At 39.7% G+C, this 21,779-nt stretch overlaps 1 protein-coding gene and 2 gene segments (V, D, J or C); all 3 read left to right on the top strand.

Moving 5' to 3' along the window:
* Positions 1-1,245: 1,245 nt before the first annotated feature.
* On the top strand, positions 1,246-1,999 carry LOC113909261. The segment is given in 2 exon segments: positions 1,246-1,477; positions 1,641-1,999. Coding segments are annotated over 2 exon segments (411 nt in total).
* Positions 2,000-3,529: 1,530 nt separating this feature from the next.
* LOC113908992 (ribosome biogenesis protein WDR12-like) lies at positions 3,530-5,068 on the top strand. Its single transcript, XM_035727855.1, has one exon. It carries the CDS (start codon positions 3,622-3,624, stop codon positions 4,702-4,704), a length of 1,083 nt encoding a protein of 360 aa, XP_035583748.1. The 5' UTR covers positions 3,530-3,621; the 3' UTR covers positions 4,705-5,068.
* A 7,609-nt stretch (positions 5,069-12,677) lies between these two features.
* Positions 12,678-13,242, top strand: LOC118357070. The segment is given in 2 exon segments: positions 12,678-12,785; positions 12,908-13,242. Coding segments are annotated over 2 exon segments (432 nt in total).
* The last annotated feature ends 8,537 nt before the right edge of the window (positions 13,243-21,779 follow it).

Genomic DNA, 21,779 nt, shown 5'->3' with positions numbered 1-21,779 from the left:
CTGTAATATTTTTTCCTTGTATATACCACTGCTTCTGCTTGGGGATGTTTTTTCTCTTGCTGATTTACTATATTTAGAAAACCTCTGTGGCTGTTGGTTGGAGTAAACTATACACTATCTCTATATCAGAATTTCAGAAAGAGTTTATCAAATGATAAACTACCATTGCAATGTACATTAAGAAAAACAATAGAAAAAGAAAACCTTCCAACACAATAATCAGAACATGAATTCTCTTCCTTCTTCCTCAAACCCTTTGCTCTTGACTATCCTCGACCTGGAGTAATTTTCACCTGCTTATTCCTTCAGTTCTTCCTAGTCTCTGTTCCTAGCAAAACATGTGCTCATGTGGGGAATACTTAATAACCTTTACTGTAGTGGAATATTTCAGCAATTAAGAAATAATCTTAACCTTTAATCAATAGAGAAAAAGATGTATAAATGGAAGTATACCCACAATATGGAATATAATGGAACAGAAGGATGTGTAGGGGTTAATCTAATAAGACCACAGGATTTACAATTGAGATTATAAAGTTACAGAAAGGTATACTCAGCAGGTATATTTGCATTATAATAAAGTATAAATAAAATACTATATATTTTTGGGTGATTCAAATCTAGTAAAACATCTGGAAAACCAACTCCAAATTGTCAAGAGGAAGAAAGTATTAGGGTAATAAATGATCTAAGGGTCAGAATTGGGAATGGTAGTCAAAATTTTAGTCTATAGGTAGTGTTTTATTACTTTTAATAATTCATATATATACAAGTTCCTCCTATTATTAAAAGTAATAAAAATCATAAATGCCATCATAAAGACCTATCCATATTCTCTTCTATCCTTGAGACCAAAAAGGGGAAAGGAGAGCATGACTACCTTTTCGTAAGATTTTGTCCAAGGACCTAATGCATATGTATTTCTCCCTCCTCTTGGGTCAGATGGTTTTTAGTTTCCACTCTTCTTATGGTCCCACTCTTTGACTGTATTATAATTATGTATATTTTTGTCTTTCCAAGTTATTAACAGTGACTCCACAGTGCACAGAGGTATAACTCTTGATCTCCACATTCTCACTTTACACCTCACTCTGATGTAAGAGGTAATTTGTTTTGACTGATTGCTGCCTTGATGCACATGAGTCCCTCAGAGGCACAGGCTAAGAGAAGAGCATTTCCCCAGTAAGTTCAGTAGAGACGTGACCACAAGACGGCAGCGCACCTGTGCTGATGCAGAACACGTGGAGGGTTCATTTTAGTGCCTCTGATTGACTAGGCTATGGCAGAAGCAGAGTCTTTTTCTTATTGGCTGGTAGACAATGTGGGAAAGGACTCTGTTAGAGGAAAGAAGGGACGGCCTGATAAGAGAAGGAGCTGAGCTGGCTGGAGGCTGCAATTCTGAAGCTGATCTTAACGGGAGGAACCATGAAGACATCCACAGGAGCTTTAATCATGTTCTCATGGCTGCAGCTGAACTGTGAGTTGAGCAAGTATGGGAACCAGAGTATATTAGTGGATATTCTTCAGAAGTCAAGACTGGCTTTACTCAGGTTTCCTTCAGTTAGTGTAGAAGAAGAGAATTCTGAAGCAGAATAACCTGGAATCTCTTCTCCTTTCTCTGACCTTTTCTTTCGGCACAGGGTTCAGCCAAGGAGAGAAGGTGGAGCAGCATCCTTCTACCCTGAGTGTGCAGCAGGGAAGCAGCTCTGTTATCAACTGCAGTTATTCAGACAGTACCTTCATCTACTTCCCTTGGTATAAGCAAGAGTTTGGAAAAGGTCCCCAGCTCCTTATAGACATTCGTTCAAACACGGCCAAAAAAGAAGACCAAAGACTCACTGTTTTTTTGAATAAGATGGCCAAACATCTCTCCCTGCACATCGCAGACACCCAGCCTGAAGACTCAGCTGTGTACTTCTGCGCAGCAAGCACACATTGCTTCCCAGGCACCTGCTGCCTGCACTCAAACCTGGGTGTGGGGCAGCCCCCTGTCCTTTGACACAGATCTTCAAGTATAGTTTTTGTGCTATTTATCTGTAGGTGGAAGCTAATGTATTAGACATTAAAAGCATATAATAAGACTATTAGGATGGGGATGACCTAGACAGGTTTAGAACATTTTGTTGGATGACTGTTTTTTAATGGATTCTTGAATGGAGTTAGTAATGTTTTATTATGTTTTATTTTGAAATTCAGGTAGGATTCTTATTTTAAAGATTTTATTTATTTGTCAGAAAGAGAGGGCGTTAGAGAGTAAGCACAAGCAGGGGGAGTGGCAGGCAGAGGGAGAAGCAGGCTCCCCGCTGAGCAAGGAGCCCGATGCCGGACTCTATCCCAGGACCCTGGGATCATGACCTGGGCCAAAGGCAGATGCTTATCCGATGAGCCCCCCACACGTCCCTGAAATTCAGGTTTTGAGATGACTTTACATTTGCTATTCAGAGTCCTCTGCTATAAATAACCACTAATACAGTCCTTATTATGGATGGGCACTTAATATTGTGTTTCAAAGGTAGCATTTATGATTTTTCTGATTCTAAAACATCACATGCAAAACATAGAAATATGGAAAGTAGAAATATGAAAGTGATAACTCTGTAATTAGATAATATTGCTAATATTCCTTTTAGTCTCTACAAATACTTATTAGAATTACATTCATGATTTTTTCACTTTATGGATTTTGATTTGAGCATTCCCCACTTCATCAATTCTTTCCCTCAAAGATCTTCTTTTTTTAATTTTATTTTTTAAGTTTTCATTTAACATGTGTTTTAAAATAGCTCTGTGAGGTATTTTCATTAATTATGGTTTCATATTAATTTTGTTCCTCTCTATTTGGGGCAGATGTTGACTGCCCAAAATTTCTATGTGCTTTGATCACTTTCTTGTTCAGAAATTGTGTCACTGGTTTTCCTTTAGAGCCCAGGGATGGTATGTACTATTTGTGTGTTTGAGGGAAATTAAGATAGGGAGTGATTTGACAATGTGAGCTTCAGATAAAACTCAGAAATTTATTCTCATTTACAAAATTTTGTAAGTCTCTTTTCGCAATTACCCACTCATAGAATTTAGGAGACAGAATTTTGAATTTCATTCACTGCTATATTTTCAGTAAGTAGCACAAACTTTTTCACATAATTAATTATCAGTAGATGTTAAAGAAAGAAGGAAGGAGAATTCTGAGAATACTTACTCATAATTTTAATTTAAGCTTTCTGATTGAATTAAATTCATAAATTGATTTGTGAAAAGAAATGTCCTCATTCCGTATATCTGATAATTTGATTGCTTTGCAACATACTGTTTCTTTCCACTTATATGTGTCTCTTTCTTAATAATGCTCAGTTGTCTTTTTGATTCGTTCTCCCGTATCCCTGACTCTTACCTGGATCTAAAGCCTGAAGCTAGAGACAAGCCTTGTGTGTACTCCTAGCCACGGCTCAGCTCCAGACACGCTTCTTCACTGACAACAAGAAATATGCAGTAGATTATGTTCCCTTCTCAATTCCTGCAAGCGCTGCTGACCTTAGTAACATCATCAATAAATTGCTGGAGGCCAAAAATGAGTTCCACAAACATGTGGAGTTCGACTTCCTTATCAAGGGCCAGTTTCTGCGAATGCCCTTGCTCAAACACATGGAACTGGAAAACATCTCATCAGAAGAGGTTGTGGAATTGGAATATGTGGAGAAGTATACTGCCCCTCAGCCAGAGCAATGCATGTTCCATGATGACTGGATCAGTTCTGTCCGAGGGGCAGAGGAATGGATCTTGACTGGTTCTTATGATAAGACTTCTTGGATCTGGTCCTTGGAAGGGAAGTCAATAATGACAATTGTGGGACATACAGACGTTGTAAAAGATGTGGCCTGGGTGAAAAAAGATAGTTTGTCTTGCCTACTACTGAGTGCTTCTATGGATCAGACGATTCTCTTATGGGAGTGGAATGTGGAGAGAAACAAAGTGAAAGCCCTGCACTGCTGCAGAGGCCATGCCAGAAGTGCAGATTCTATAGCTGTTGACAGCATGGGAACTAAGTTTTGCAGTGGCTCCTGGGATAAGATGCTAAAGATCTGGTCTACAGTTCCTACAGATGAAGAAGATGAAATGGAGGAATCCACAAATCGACCAAGAAAGAAACAGAAAACAGAGCAGTTGGGACTAACAAGGACTCCCATAGTGACCCTCTCTGGCCACAAGGAAGCAGTTTCTTCGGTTCTATGGTCAGATGCTGAAGAAATCTGCAGTGTATCTTGGGACCACACAATTAGGGTGTGGGATGTAGAGTCTGGCAGTCTTAAGTCAACTTTGACAGGAAATAAGGTGTTTAATTGTATCTCCTATTCTCCACTTTGTAAACGTTTAGCATCTGGAAGCACAGATAGGCATATCAGACTGTGGGATCCCCGAACTAAAGATGGTTCTTTGGTGTCGCTGTCCCTAACCTCACATACAGGCTGGGTCACGTCATTAAAGTGGTCTCCTACCCATGAGCAGCAACTGATTTCAGGTTCTTTAGATAATATCGTCAAACTGTGGGATACAAGAAGTTGTAAAGCTCCTCTCTATGATCTGGCTGCTCATGAAGACAAAGTTCTGAGTGTAGACTGGACAGACACTGGGTTACTTCTGAGTGGAGGAGCAGACAATAAATTGTATTCCTACAGATATTCACCTACTACTTCTCATGTGGGGGCATGAAAGTGAATGATAAATTTGACTACAGAGATTGTTTCTGTAAATGAAATTGATAAAGAAGCCTCAGATTACATCAGCGACGTTTCAGAAAGCAGCCTCTTTAAGTTTATATGATGTTTTCACCCTTGATAATAGCTATCACTGTCTATTTCTTTATTTTATATTTATTATACAATAGTTTATGTTGTTAAAATTTAAATGTGACCTGCTCTCTCTGCCATATGCAAACTCTTGAAAGTAAACTGAGTTTTTTTATTTTCTTTTATAGGTATTGGTTTGAATTAAGATTTGCTTTTGAAATGCTGTAAAAGCATATATTAAAAATATAGTAATTATCCAGATTTTTATTTCTGATGGGCAAACAAGTTTTCCAATGTTAGTTTAAAAAAAGTATCTTAAGGAAACTAATAAATTCTAATAGAGAAAAAATTAGAAATACAATTTGCTTTAGGTAAAATAGTGATGTCTAACTATAATAAGACTTTGTGGGTATTCAGAGCATTAAAACATGTAGGTGCTGCCAATTAAGAGTTTGTTGAAATATTCTAAGTGAAGTACTTTGTACTAGAGCTATGTTAGAATCCTTTAGAAATTGCATACAGATTTCATGGTAACCAGGAATCTTTTTCCCCAACCTATCCATGTATAGAATAGAATCTTTAGGCAAAACCTTTCAGTCAGTATTAGATAATAAACATTCTATAAATTTTATATCATTAGCATTTATCTTAATGGATATGTTATATTCCAAATATTTAAAGTAAATGTCTTCTTAAAGTGTGAAAAAAATAATGCTCAGTTGTTTGAAGATAATTCAATTTATTCTTGGACTTGTAATTCTTTATCATTATTATAATGAAAACCTTCCTTCTGAGCTATATGGGAAAATTTTATATGCATGTATCAGCCACCTTACTATTTTTTTAAAGATTTTTATTTATTCATTTGTGACAGAGACAGAGAGAGAACAAGCAGGGGGAGAGGCAGAGGGAGAGGGAGAAGCAGACTCCCTGCTGAACAAGGAGCCCGATGCGGGACTCGATCCCAGGACTCTGGGATCATGACCTGAGCTGAAGGCAGACGCTTAACCATCTGAGCCACCCAGGCTCCCCTCAACTACCTTACTATTATTAGTAGATTGCACGAAGGCATTTGGACGAATGACTAATGTCGAGATGATGTGCTACCAACCTCCCTGCCACGTGTTCACGTTTGATTGAATTAAACATTACTAACTACAACCTTCTTTTTTTAAAAAAAGTAATTTTCAACAGTCTTGCACCACAGATCTGTACTTCTGAAACAAATAGCGCAACATATTTTAAGAAAAAAGAAAAAGAAGAAGATAGCAGGAGAGGAAGAATGAAGGGGAGTAAGTCAGAGGGGGAGACGAACCAGGACAGATGATGGACTCTGAAAAACAAACTGAGGGTTCTAGAGGGGAGGAGGGTAGGGGGATGGGTTAGCCTGGTGATGGGTATTAAAGAGGGCACATTCTGCATGGAGCACTGGGTGTTATGAACAAACAATGAATCATGGAACACTACACCAAAACAAATGATGTAATGTATGGTGATTAACATAACAATAAAAAATTTAAAAAAAGTAATTTTCTAGTGCCGCAGAGAAATCAATGGAATGAAACAAAATGAGTAAATATTTAATTCCCTCATTCTCCCACCCCTGCTCAAGGGTAGGCTCCTTTCAAGGGCCCTCCAAGTCTTCGTAACTAACGATGGATATAATTGGCAATTGTTACGGTGACAGTGCTTCCTCTTAGCTGAGTTATGATTGCTGGGTATTTGGTAACTGGCTTTCTCTTACTGGGGAAGTCCTCAGATTAAATTCAGTTTATCACATCTGACCAAAGGAGGTTAGTACTGTAGCCCAACATGTCAACGGGCTTGATTCTTTCCCTCCTTGTACCACCAGCTCCTGTACCGTAGAAGGAAGATGACTCTTGATTGGTCCGTTTCCTCCAAGACTGAAGATGGAGTCAGAAGGAAGCATGCTTCTCTATTATTAGTTTATTTCTTCTTAAATCAATTAGAAGTGAGAGAGAACATGCAGTTTCTATATGCTTGATCATATTTTGGTGAGAATTGATGCAGTGGAAGAAAACAAGTACTTTAGCCAGAGTGTGCATGAGTACATAGCTCTGATCCAGACACATTCAGGCTTTCAACCTTCAGCATGGTTGGATATTTGTTTCCTACTTCCTGGGACAATGTGGTACAAACTTTAAGGCCTTCTCTTGATCCTGTGAAGCCAGACTGGGTGCTGAGAGTCTCCCTTTTGTTTGCTTTCTCTAGGACAGTGCTGACTGCATATGTGTGATTTCTCTCAATCTGGCAGAGTGGAGATGCTTTCTGCACATGCTCGCTCGCTGCTTACAAAACCTCACTCTTGTTGCTGTCCTGTGTGTGCTGGTGTCAGGCCGTAGGTTGGGTGATGTATGGTTGAGGAACTGAGTGTTGTATGTGCCCATGGACCATTTGTGGGGGTCTGCAAGAAAGCCATCTCCAGTGGCTCATGAACAGATTCCTAATGGAGGCTGTGCCATGGTTTGTAGGGTCCCTGTTGGTTTACTGCCCCCCGAGAGCCCTGGGTGGCTCAGTCGTTAAGCGTCTGCCTTCAGCTCAGGTCATGATCCCAGGGTCCTGGGATCGAGCCCCGCATCAGGCTCCCTGCTCAGCGGGAAGCCTGCTTCTCCTTCTCCCACTCCCCCTGCTTGTGTTCCCTCTCTCGCTGCGTCTCTCTCTGTCAAATAAATAAATAAAGTCTTAAAAGAAAAAAAACAGTGAACCATAATTTTCAGTAAGCACCATTCAGGTAGAAAGAATAAGACGATCTTCCCCCTTTGATAGGCTACTTTCAGGCCGAATACCACATTTTTCTAAAGATGCTAATAGCTAGGACAGTTCTGCATCTACTTCTTTCTTTTTTTTTTTTTTTTTTTTTGGCTTTCTTATTCTTAGCCTTTATTTTTGGCTTTCATTTGATTTTAAAGAGCATTTCAATACTCACTAGACCGGTCACATCTTGCCTCTCCCTCCTTTTCTCTTGTTTGTTTGTTTGTTTTCCCCTCAAGAATCTTCTTTGCTTAGCATTCTTGGAGAAAGCTTAGCCTACCTCATCAGAGGGGGATAAATGGTTCTTATGATTCAGAGGCACTGAGGACGACAGATGAGAGCAAGGAACTTCCATTACTCATACCAGGTTGAACGCCATAGAATCGCCTATTGGACCATTTTTGACCTATACAAATAAATTCATATGGTTTAAACTAATATGTAGGGGTTTGAGGCTCATATTCATACAGTGAACCATAATTTTCAGTAAGCACCATTCAGGTAGAAAGAATAAGACGATCTTCCCCCTTTGATAGGCTACTTTCGGGCCGAATACCACATTTTTCTAAAGATGCTAATAGCTAGGACAGTTCTGCATCTACTTCTGTAACCCTCACTTCAGTTCCATGAGGTGGGACTTATGACTCCTGTTTCACATATTGGAATAGTGAGGCTCAGAGAGTCCGAGTGAAGGCAGGCCTGCCTCATTCAATGCTCTTACACTTTTCCCCTCTGCTATCCAGCCTCCTGTTTGCACTACCTCTTGCCCTTTTTATTTATTTATTTTTTTAAAAGATTTTATTTATTTATTTGAGAGAGAAAGAGAGAGAGAGCACATGAGAGTGGGGAGGGTCAGAGGGAGAAGCAGACTCCCTGCCGAGCAGGGAGCCCGATGCGGGACCCGATCCGGGGACTCCAGGATCATAACCTGAGCCGAAGGCAGTCGCTGAGCCACCCAGGCGCCCCTTGCCCTTTTTAAAGCTCTTCCTAGGCCACCTGGGGGCTCAGTCAGTTAAGGGGTTAAGTGTCTGCCTTTGGCTCAGGTCACATGGAGTCCCTGCCTGTGTGTTCTCTCTCTCTCTGTCAAATAAACAAACAAAATCTTAAAAAAAAAAAAAAAGCTCTTCCTAATATTCCTTTTCACCTGACTTTGCCTCAAATAAGCATAGGCAAATGATCCACCATCTGATCCTCACTGGACCCAAATTGCCCAAGATATGGCCGTGATGCCTCCCTGCTGATAAGGAAACTATAGGAAGTGCTATTTATTTATCAAGTAATGGTCCCTCATTTCCTCAAGTAGAAATGCTTCAACATTATAAATTTTTTTAAAGTTGTAGACAGTTGACCAATTTGTATGTGTTATAAACAAACTGGGAAGCCAGAGCACAAATGTATCGTGTTCATAAATGCCATCAAATAAAATCTAAAAGATTAAATTAACCTGACACATACTTAATGAAGTACATAATCATTATTGTTTCATGGTAATTAAGGAATAAATGAGATGCATTCCATGTTAGTGACTGTAATTGGCTTGATGGCACCTAGCAAGGTGCACCCCACTCCCCAGGGAGCAGTACACTTCAGTATACTGGATGGGGGTAGAAAGAAGATTCTCTTTGGCAGCATCCTCCAGAGCTGGAGGGCTATGTGTTTACTCACATGTTCTCACTTGCCTCCATGGGGAAATCAAGGCTGGAAGGTTTCTCTTGGCTCGGAGTTGTGCCACATGGGCAGGGGTGATGAAGGCAAAGTGAAATTGTTCTTTGTGCCCTCCTCAATTTATCTAATCTCAGATTTGTTTTGTTCCATGATGTGCTGTGTCTTCCCTGCTCAACTTCTTCATAGACACTCTCTTTAGTTAAGTGTATGACTGTGAAAATCAGTGGGGTTTTTTGGGGGGGGCGGTGGAGATGGTAGAAAATTCCTATTTTACCATTTTAATGTCAGTGTTGAAATTATTTATTTATTTATAATACCCCAATTGAGTTTTTTTAAGCTTTTATTTATTTATTTGAGAGAGAGAGAGAGACAGAGAGACAGAGGGCTTGTGCAGGAAGGAGGGGCAATGGAAGAGGGAGAAGCAGACTCCTGGCTGAGCAGGGAGCCAGATGCAGAACTAGATCCCGGGACCCCAAGATTATGATCCAACCTCTCGGCAGACCCTTAGCCAACTGAGCAATCCAGGTGCCCCTAAATTTTTTATTTTAAAATAATTATATAGAAAATTCACTATTTTTGGTGTACATTTCTGTGAATTTTGAAATTAAATACTTTGTATAGATCATGTAACCATCATACAATCACTGTACAGAATAGTTTCTTTGCTCTCCAAAACTCCCTTGTGCTATTCTTTTGCCATTACACACTTCCATATTCCCCACTCCTTGTAAACATTGGTCTATTCTTATTTTTGTGTTTTAAAAATGTCATATCGATGGGAGCATAGAATCCATAAACTTTTGAGAACCATGTGTCTTGGTGGGTGGAAGCACATGCCACAGGGCACACGCATGACTTCACCTCTATCTCCACTCTCAGTGTTTCCTACCCCTGAGGTTTTGAACTTTGAAGTTATTTTCATAAGAATAACTCATCATTTCAAGTATTTGAATTCCTTTACAGACTTGACTTATAGTTCTACAAAATATATTTGGCCATTGATAATGCAGAGATTGTGTTGACGTTTGGGTAAACTCATATAATCAAGATGAGTCATGTTCTGTACACAAGTTTAGTTGTACGAACTCCATCCTAAATTTTTATCAATAGATACTTTTTCACGTTTTAGGGGTAATTTAATTGATGAAGATTCATTCTAGCAGTACCAATTAGGATATGGTTATTACTTCTTTTTTCCAGGAGTTCATATGAAATAACACATCCAGTGATTCTTTTTTTAAATTAATTTGTTTTAGAGAGAGCTCAACGGGGAAGAGCACAAGAAGAGGGAGAGAGAATCTCAAGTGGGCTGCCCGCTGAGCACAGAGCCCAACACAGGGCTCAATCTCACGATCCTGAGATCAGGATCTGAACTGAAACCGAGGGTCAAAAGCCTAACTAACTGCACCACCCAGGTGCCCCTGCAATAATTCTTAATCTTTGTTACACTAGCAATGTCTGTGCAGAGCTGAACTATAGCACTAGGGTGGGTATTGTCTCAAATAAAGGCTATATGCATGCAAGTTATTTTATTAGTAAGAGAACAAAGTCAAGATAATCAGAAATATGTAATACTTTACCATTAAAATGGAAAAATACCTCCAAAATGAATAAAAATAACCACAAAAGAATGCAAAGTATTAAAATTGGTGGTTCCAAACATCTAGAGAATTCTCTTCTAATGACTTTGGTGGACCTGTCTGCTTCATGCAATTACATGTTTATTTCAAGAATCTTGCATGTACACTCACCTGTGGACTGTCTCCTTCTGTTGATTTTCTGGAGAACCTCAATTTAAGACCTCTAATATGAGTAACTTTTTCAATTCTTGTCAGTGAACGATGCATAATGTTATACTGGTTGATAAACATGTAACCAAGGATCCATTTTTGTGCTTTATCTGCCAAACTGGTAATAAATCGTACATATAAGGTCATTTCATACATCTCAATGGCAATCTTTTTCTGAGACTTTGTTCAGAGCACCAAAGGTTTAGGTCATGTAATGGTGATTAAATGAATGGCCCCAGAGCAGCCTGTACCTGGGATGAAAGGAAGAGTGTCAAGGGTTTACTTATCTAGTTCAGTTTGTGAAGGTTGGAATACATTTGGGTTGGGACATCTGAGTTATGTGGGCCACAGTGAACAGTTCATAATAAGACAGCCTAGGACTTTGTAAGGGAAGGATGCAGGGCCACAAGGGCTAAGGCTGTACCAGGCCACAGTAGTTCAAGGATAACTGCTATAATAACTCATTTCAGTTTTAATATTCTATCTGTTTCCACTTTTCCACAGGATTGGGATGTGATAGGAGAAGTGAAGTTTCTGTGTGAGGCCTAACCTTACCTAACTGTCCCAGAGAAATTTCCTCTGCTATCTAGAGAGTAATTGAAATGGAATAGGCAGTAAACACAAAATCCAGTTGATATTTGATGCTTGTGATTGCTGTGGTTTTTAAGCAAGAGAGTGGTTCCATCCATGTAGAAAATAAAATACTCTTACCCATCCATACTCATAGCTCATGTAAGGAATGCAATTGTGTAAGATCCCTTTGGAGATACTCAAATGTTTGCTTAGGACAGTATTTCAGAGCATATTTCACCTTTCCAACTTCATGGGATTTTGTTGACTTCCAGAAAGGCATGAATAGCCCCCGTTGTCTGCCATCTTAGAACAGTCTCCCCACTGGTGTTTATTTAATGTTGCAGTATATTCTCAGTGTGATGCGTTGTCTCTGGAGGATTGTAGCAAGGGCTCAGTAGAGATCATTTGGCTGCACCAGGCAGCTGTCTTGGCTTTGATATATCTTGTTCTAGTGGATCATCAAATCAATCATTCCTAGTGATTCTTTACAAAGTTTGTGCCAAATTTTCTGCAACCAAGATGGGATTATTGAACTTTTCCTTGGTTCTGTTTTATGTTTTTAAAGAAGTGGTCACATAAGGCTCTTAGTTAGAAATGTATATTCAGATGACCTGCTCAAGCATTTTTTCTTAGTTCCTACATTGTCTTTTTTGCCGTGAGACTTTGTCTTTCTGACAAAAATTTTTGAATTCCATGAATAAAAAAATATTCATGTATTTGCTGTGCATTTCTAATAGGATGCAGGAGATACATGAAAGGGTTAAGAAACCTCATTGTCTTTATAGTATTTGGAAGTTGTGACCAACATTAAAAACATATTGACCGATGCTGACCACATGATTTTTTTGTAAAATTACATATATATATATGAGATTTTCATTAATTCAGCAACTTGAATTAATGTTGCTTCTCCACGGTTTGGATTTGATAAAGGGGTCTGGAGTTGTAATTGCATGACCAGTCTGGTGTTGTCTTTTTCAGTGTTTAAGGACTCTGGCCAACATGCACCCATTTCAGTCCTTGTCCACCAGGGGGTGCAGCTTCCTACCACAATCACATTTCCTGTGTGAAATGTAGGCTTCCACTGATCATTTCTCTGTCACTCCAATGTTTTTTCATGGTAAGAAGGAAGAACGTTATTTAGGTGATGCTCCAGAGATGAAGTGTTCTCCAGGCTTCGTGACTGTGGCACTCTTAATGCTTGGTAAGTAAATACCTCTTAAAATTTGGATTCTTTCTTGCATTGTGTCAGCAAAACCTTTGACTATCATTTTATCCAAGAGTTTTATGCCCAAGGTGACGCAGGTCTCTTTTCTTTTTCCTCAGGACAAACCCATGGAGACTCAGTGACTCAGACAGAGGGCCAAGTGACCCTCTCAGAAGAGGCTTTCCTGACGATAAACTGTACCTATTCAACAACTGGTTACCCTACTCTTTTGTGGTATGTCCAGTATCCGGGAGAAGGTCTAGAGCTCCTCCTGAAAGCCTCGAGGGACAAGGAGAAGGGAAGCAAGAAAGGATTTGAAGCCACCTATGGCAGAGATTCTAAATCCTTCCACTTGGAGAAAGGCTCAGTGCAAGCGTCAGATTCAGCTGTGTATTACTGTGCCATGAATGACACAGTGACGGGGACTGCAGGGGGAGCTGAGCACAAACTCTGAGCAGAACAGGGGCCTGGGTGCTGAGCGTCTCTGCCTGATCCACTCTGGTTCCAGCACGGTCTGTGGTTGTTTGTCTCTCAATGTCTGCTTGATACAAGATCATACAAACGATCAGAGCATAGGAACCAGAAGTAACATCCCCCAACCCCAGCTGTTCCTTAGAGACATTGAGAACAGTTTGATGCCAAGAGTTCCTCAGCCAGGGCATAAGTAATTTCAAGGTAAAACCACATGACAATGAAGTGGTCTCTTGCTCATCCTTGCAGTGAACGTCCAGCCCCACAAGTTGTTCAGGGCACCCTGGTGGGAATTGCTGTGTCTATGACACTTTTAGAGACATACAGTGTGCCTGAGAAGGTGGCCTCTGCTCAGTGTCTTCCTGACAGAGTATGGCAGGAGAGGTGATGGGAAAGCTTCAGCCCCAAACCAGGGTTTATTAGAGGAAGAAGGGAAGGGAGGAAAGGAGGAGGAACACATGAACCTGAGCAAGGAAAAGAGAGGCCAGGGACCTCTGCCCTGCTTTCTTTTCTAGTAAATCAGGTGGCAGACTTAGGCTGATATTCAACATCAAGGGGTAGGGATAGAAATAGAATGGAGGAATTGGCTCATATCTAAATCACCCACCGTGCCCCTCCTTTTATTCTTGGCAAGTACATGGATCATTAACCTTCTAATAAGTAGGCTTCGAGTGAGGTGGTTTTGCAGTGCCAAGGAAAGTTGCGCCATACATATTCCTCTCTATATCCCTTGAAGCCCTGTTAAAAAGATGGTAAAGAAATTATAAAGGGCATAAATCTACAAAGAGAACAGAAAAAAAGTGACAGTGGACAGTGATAGAAAAATTTTAGAGGGTGAGCTGTATATGGAGCGTGTGTGTGTGTGTGTGTATTTTGGGGACATTTGGAAGATCATAAGAGGACTGAAGAGAAAATACATAAGTTACAGACACCCCATGTTCTTTACAGAGCCTATATAAGAAGGAGTGATCACTTTGCAAACCCTGCAGAAGAATGGAAGGTAGTCATTGTGAACTGAGGAGCATCACATCAAAAAGTCCGAAAGCCAAGGAGCACCTGGGTGGCTCAGCTGGTTGAGCATCTGCCTTTGGCTCAGGTCATGATCTCAGGGTCCTGGGATGGAGCCAGGCATGGGGTTCCCTGCTCAGTGGGGAGTCTGCTTCTCCCTCTCCATCTGCCCCTCCTCCCTGCTTGTGCTCCTGCACTTGGGCATGCCTGCTCTGTCTCTCTCAAATAAATAAATAAAATCTTTTTTATTTTTATTTTTATTTATTTTTTTAAACAAATGCGCTTCTTTTTTTTTTTAAAGATTTTATTTTATTATTTATTTGAGAGAGAGAGAATGAGAGATAGAGAGCACGAGAGGGAAGAGTGTCAGAGGGAGAAGCAGACTCCCCGCAGAGCAGGGAGCCCGATGTGGGACTCGATCCCGGGACTCCAGGATCATGACCTGAGCTGAAGGCAGTTGCTTAACCAACTGAGCCACCCAGGCGCCCAATAAAATCTTTTTTAAAAAAGTGAGAAAGCCAAAACAATGAAAACAGAAAAATATAATCATTAATTATTCACTTCAGGGAAAATAAAATATTATTCAGGAAAAGAATAATATGTACTGTTAATAGTGGTGATTGGGCAGAAAACCTGTTTCCCCACACCTTGTGTATTACTGAGGTTTTTGACTTTTGCTTGTCAGTTAGGCTTCCCTAACTATTAATAATTTCTTCAATTATGAATGTGATGGAACTTCATTTCATATATTTAAAAGCTGTTTACATGTTTTCTCTATAAATTATCCGCACATATATCTGCCCATTTTCTACTATGTTACTGTCTTTTAACTATACAGATTTTGAGGAACATTGTCTGTGTTTAGAAAATTGTAACATTACTGTCATATATATGTGCCTTTTTAAAATGTATATAATTATCCTTTTGACTTTCTGGGATTTTCTTGCCATCCAGAATTTTAAAAAATATTATATAGTAAATTTAACAAATTCTTTTTTATGGATTCTGAGTCGTGTGTCCTGTTTAACAATCCATAGCACTCTAAAATGGTAAACTTTTATCTCATATTTTCTTTAGTTTCTCCCAAATTATTTTTATCTTTAAATCCTTCATTTGGATGTGTGTCCATGTAAGAAGTGAGCTTGAGGTTCAAGGCTTTCTGTTTTCCTTGATTTTGTTTATTTATTTTGAAGCAACTAACTAATCAGGCTCAACGTCCATCCTTGAATGACTAATTATTCTTCATTGATTTTGAATATTCTCTTTGGGTTTTTTTCTCACTTTAATATTTTTCCTTATTAAGGTTTTCAACCTAGCCACTGTGTTTTCACCCAAAATTTATACTTTAATATTTAATAGCTTACTGGGTATGTAAAGAATATGTATGTCCACTCAGCCTGGATCCCATTCTAGAATTTAATGCAAAGAAAATGATGTGAATGGAAGAAATTCCATTAGAGAAGGAGGGAGAGGTAAACCCAGCCCATGACTTGACCAAGATGTGTAGTGAGAGGTCATTTCAGGCCATGTGAAAAATCTGCCTGTTTTTCTGACTCTTGTCAGTTGTTTTGGATTGAGAAGACCCAAATAGCTGATGCCATGCCGGCAAATGATTCATCCAAGAATGGGAAGTGGACAGCTAAGTTTGAAGAGTAAGTGCAACTTTGTATCTTTTGTGTTCTTTTTCAAGAGGAGGAATTAAATAACCGAGACTTGGGTTTGGAGTTCAGAAGAGTCCCAGCTACTTGAAATGCCTTGAAATCTACTGCTGCCTCAGTGTTTTGGATCCTGTCATTGTTTTGCAGGAAATTTCCTGACTTTTCTTCCATTACTTCATATGTTTCTTGATGAAGTTTATGAAAATCCAGTGTAGTAACTATCATGGCCTCTCTTGAGAGTGCTGTTCAAAATGGACTCTATTTCAAACATAGTATCCTTATTTTAAGCAGAATGGGTATGGACTGTTCTGTTGTCTGAGATCTTTCTCCCTTAATCCTCTCCTCTCTTCCCTCAGCCTTCTCCCTCCTGAGTTTGCGGGACCGATTCTGTGTTTTAGCTCTTCCCTGAAGTGAGTGTCTCTGAGGGATCAACCATTTCTTGGGGCTACAATATCTTCACCATCAATAGTTAAAAAACCCTTTTACTGTGAAATCCAACAAATGTTCACAAAAGTACACAACACAAACAAACCATCTGTATTATTTAGGTGTAATCAAATTTAAGACGGATTTTTTTTGAATATGAAATTTCTTCATTAATTTCTAAAAATACTCTCTATATTAGTCAGGGTTCTCCAGAGATACAGAATCAAGAAGATCAACAGGGTGTGTGTCTGTCTGTGTGACTGTCTGTGTGTGTAAAGAGAGAGACAGACACAGAGAGATGTTGATTTTAGGGATTGGCTCATGTGATTGTGGAGACCGGCAAGTCCAAATTCTATAGGGCAGGTGGGCAGGCCGGAGACCCAGGGAAGAGTTGGTGTTGCAGCTTGTGTCCAAAGGCAGTCTGGAGGGAGAATTCCTTCTACCTCCAGGACCTCCATATTTTTCTCTTAAGATCTTCAACTGATGGGATGAGGCCCACTCATGTTATAGGGAGTAATCTGCTTTACTCTTGTCTATTGACTTAAATGTTAATCTTATCTAAAAAATATCTTCACAGGGGCACCTGGGTGACTTAGTCGGTTAAGCATACGACTCTTGCTTTCAGCTTGGGTCATGATCTCAGGGTCTTAGGATGGAGCCCCGTGTGGTGTGGAGCCTGCTTGGGGTTCTCTTTCTCCCTCTTCCTCTGCCTCTGTCTCTCAAAACAAAACAAAAATGAAAAAACCTTCACAGTGACTTCTAAACTGATGTTTGACCAAATATCTGGGTACCATGACCTAGTCAAGTAGACACATAAAATTAGCCATTGCACCTTCTTTACCTCCAATAATTCTATTCCTAAAGCCTAGTTTGTTTTCTATGCATACAGTATGCCAGGTTTCTTTTGATAAGTGTTTGCATGGTGTATCTCTTTCCATCTTTTGCATTCAGCCACTCTGAATGCAAACTATATCTCAAATTTGCAATGAAGCCTCATATATCTACACCCTCAACTATTCGTTGAGAAAATAGAAGCAATAAGAAGAGAATTTTCAAAAGCTTCTAAACTTACCACTTACCAGTGTCTATGCTCAAATAGTCTGCCCTTACCCTTACTAGATTGTAATTCCGTGAGTGCAGAGACTTTGCTTATTCTCAACACATACAAGCATACCTGACAAATAGTAGGCCTACAAAAAATTTGTTGAATTACAAATGAGTAATAAAAAATACCACTATCAGTACTAGAGCAAAAAATTATCATTAATTCATTCAATAAAACTTGGTTATGTGCCCATTTCTACAAACTGAGGGTATAGTAGAGAGTAGAACAGATATCCTAAGGAGTTCATATTTTAGTTGAGGGCTAAATCCAAACTATTCCCTGCTGTAGGCACTTTATATGCATCCTTTCTTTTGTTTAAATTTTTTTCCAGCTTTATTGATTTAAAATTGCCAAATAAAAATTGTCTACATTTAGAGTATACCACATAATGTTTTGATATATGTATACATTATGAAATGATTACCACAACAAAGCTGATTAACATATCCACTACCTCACATAGTTACTATTTTGTGTGTGTTTGGGTGTGTGTGTGATGAAAATGCTTACAGCCTACTCTCTTAGCAAATTTCAAGTATGCAATTCTATTAACTATAGTCACCATCTTGTATATTAGATCTTCAGAACTTACTCATCTGGCATGACTGAAAGTTTGCATCCTTTGACATACATCTCCCCATTTTCCCCCACCTTAACACCATCGTTCTACTCTCTGTTTCTGTGAGTTTAACTTTTTAAGATTCCTCATACAGTTTGATTCATGCAATATTTGTCTTTCTGTGTTTTGCTTATTTCATTTACTATGTGTCCTTTAGGTGCATCCATGTTGTCACAAATGGCAGGATTTCATCTCTTGGTGGACATGTATGTTGTTCTCCATACCTTGGCTATTGTGAATAATGTTGCAATGAACGTGGGAGCACAGATAATTTTTTGAGTTACTGATTTCATTTGTTTTGGATTTATACCCACAAGTGGGACTCCTGGATTGTATGGTAGTTCTATTCTTAATTTTTTGTGGGACTTCCATACTGTTTTCCATAGTGACTGTACCAATTTATATTCCCACCAACAGTGTCCAAGGGCTCCCTGTTTTCTTTTCTTTTCTTTTCTTTTCTTTTCTTTCTTTCTTTCTTTCTTTCTTTCTTTCTTTCTTTCTTTCTTTCTTTCTTTCTTTCTTTCTTTCTTTCTTTCTTTCTTTCTTTCTTTCTTTCTTTCTTTCTTTCTTTCTTTCTTTCTTTCTTTTCTTTTTCTTTCTTCTCTCTTTCTCTCTTTCTTTCTTTTAAGATTTTATTTATTTATTTGACAGAGAGAGAGGGAGCACAAGCATGGGGGAGAAACAGAGGGAGAGGAAGAAGCCAGGGAGCCCAACATGGGGCTCAATACCACGACCTGAGCCAAAGGCAGATGCTTAACCAACTGAGCCACCCAGACACCTGGCTCCCTGTTTCCTACATCCTCACCAAAGTTTGTTTTCTCTTGCCTTTTTGACAATAGCCATTCTAACAGATGTGAGGTGATATCTCATTGTGGGTGTTATTTGCATTTCCCTGATGATTAGTTATGCTGAACACCTTTCTATATACCTGCTGGCCCATTTGTATGTCTTCTTTGGAGAAATTTCTATTTAGGTTCTTTGCCCATTTTTAAATTGTGTTATTTGTTTTCGTGCTGTTGAGTTGTTTGAGTTCCTTATATATTTTGGATGTTAGTCTCTTATTAGATGTGTGGTTCACAAACATATAATCCCATACATTGTCTTTTCATTCAGTTGACGATTTCCTTTGCCATGCAGAAGCTTTTTAGTCCGATGCAATCCCACTTGTTTATTTTTGTTTTTGTTGTCTGTGCCTTTGGGGTGATATCTAAAAAAATTAGCTGAGAGGATCAAGCTCTGTCCATTGTTCAGTGCTCTGTCTGAGACGAGATAGAAACTGGCTCAGGGAGGGTGGTTTGAATTATTGGCCATAAGGCCTCTTTCCCTTCTTTGTGGGGGTAAAACCTCAGTTCTGCACCTGTTCCCAATCTTGTAAACAGTACCAGTTGTAGAATGATACCTTTCCTTTCCTTTTGTTTCTAGCTGTCCCAAGGGATTGGGATCTGCCTGCTGTTCAGCACTGGTATAAGCAAGATAGAACTCAGCCCCATGGAGGGGGCCCTGAGAGGCTAGGAAGCCAGGTTGGGGCTCCATTCTCAATCCCCACCCTCCAAACATCTACCTCTCTGTGGCAGAAATCATGGCCTGGGCAATCTTTTTGGTACTGAGCTAACTTGATGTGGTGGAGGGACAAATATGGGTAAAGTGAAATTGCTCTTCTTACCTGTATCGGTGTAACTGTTCTCAGTTTGTGCTCCTCTGGGGTGCTTTTAATTCTTAGCCGGATTCTGAATTTGTCTTCAAGGTACTGATATCATTGTTAAATCAGTGTAGTGGTTCTGTATAGGAAGAGATGGCCTGCATCACGTCTTCTAAATCTTTGCAAAATTGTCAGATAAGTGTTACTACACTCATTCTCAGATGAGAAAGCTGAGGCTTAACTCTTCGATCCAGTATCATTTACAGCCAGAATTCAGACTGAAGTGTTCAAACATGTTTTAAGTGCTAGTCTACTGTGCTCGTACAGGCATATCAGGGCTTATATCCTATAGCACATTGCAAACGGCAATGAGAAAACCCAGCACGAATCAGAGCTTTTGAGCAACTGTAGCTTCAGCCCCAAGATGGCAGTGTTTTCAATGGCCTTGCCTATAGAAAGATTGTGTATAGGAGGGGCATGTGGTCTCTGATTGGCTGACCACACACCCTGAAAATCCCTTTGTTTAGCGTTAAAAAATGTTGAATAGACAAGTCAGCTTTGGGGGCAGCCCTGTGCAGAAGGATGGAGAAGCATCTGAGAACCTCCTTGGTGGTTTTGTGGCTTCATTTTTGTTGTAAGTTAATGCAGAGTTTTAGCCAGGTTGATGCGGGAAGTTCAGGGAACATTTTCTTAGGATTTTCAGCAAATGCGTATTGCACTGAGATAGGAGAAAGGAAGAAAATGGGGCCATTTTATAGTTTACCTGGGATTCATTGTGGAGAAAAGGAAGGGCTGCAGATTAGGAAGCATTCGAATGGATGATCTATTTCTTAAATCTCACTTTGCTTTCTGAATAGGGGTGAGTGGCAAAAACCAAGTGGAACAGAATCTTCCATCCCTGGTCATCCTGGAGGGGGAGAACTGCACAATTCAATGCAACTATACAGTGAACCCTTTTAGCAACTTAAGGTGGTACAAGCAGGGCACCGGGAGAGGTCCTGTTTCTCTGATAGTCATGGCTTACGGTGACAGCAAAAAGTCAGATGGAAGGTACACAGCGACTCTGGACACAACCTCCAAGCACAGCTCCCTGCACATCACAGACGCCCAGCTCAGTGATTCAGCCTTCTACATCTGTGCGGTGAGCGCACTGTGTTCCCTGGGCACTTGCAGCCAGTACCTAAACCTGCATCTGCAGGTTGTCAAGGAGGCTTAGGAGGTGAAGTAGAGCATTGTTTTTTTGTCGTATATAATTTCACAAGTGAGCTGGTACCCCTTTCTTGCATATGATTGAGTTTGAACTTAAGCCGGGAAGTCTGCACAGCTTAAGGTTATCTTCATTCGGCACATAAAGTTAGCTGCCACATCTGGCTAGGCCCCAAAGGTAAGACTGTCATGTTGCATTACTGCTGTTGAAGTAAATAATAATTTTGTTTTAAATAGGATATATCAGCTCTTTCTGGGGTCCAGAGACTAGTAGAATGTCAACCAAGTGGGAAAGCAACAAGTGATGGGGCTGAGGACAGTATCTGATAAGCCTTCTTTCCTCCTGACAGATTTTTATTCCTCACTTAATGGCTATTCAAGTTCTTAGGAAGCGTTCTGTGGGGAGAGATCTGCCTTACCAATTTATCCATGCTCCACATCAAGCCACCTTTCCAGATGCAGCATCAACTCATTTATTGCCTTCCACAGCTGTTCCTTTGGAGAACATCACTGCTCATACAATTATGCCAGCATGATACTGGCAGGCACAGTCACTCTGAGGCAGCAGGGCAGCTGTCCCAGGCTCTTCAACTAATAGCATTCTAGAAAAGAAACTTAAGGGACAGAATGTCTTCATGCTATGTGTAGTCTTAGATTGCACTTATTAGCTATGATGTTCTTTTTGGAGACACTTAGAGAAATTGAAATATGGTTTGAGAGTTAGATGAGATAAATATTTATTTTATTTGAATGGTAGATATTAACTGAGAAAAACAAGAAGGATATATAATAAGATATTTAAAAAGGTAATCTCTGAGTTGCAGGAATACTTTTATTTTTGTATCTTTCCTTGTCTGTA

The sequence above is a fragment of the Zalophus californianus genome, chromosome 6 (genome assembly GCF_009762305.2).
Source record: "Zalophus californianus isolate mZalCal1 chromosome 6, mZalCal1.pri.v2, whole genome shotgun sequence".
Lineage (NCBI taxonomy): Eukaryota > Metazoa > Chordata > Mammalia > Carnivora > Otariidae > Zalophus > Zalophus californianus.
This window is presented reverse-complemented; position numbering and strand designations above follow the sequence as displayed.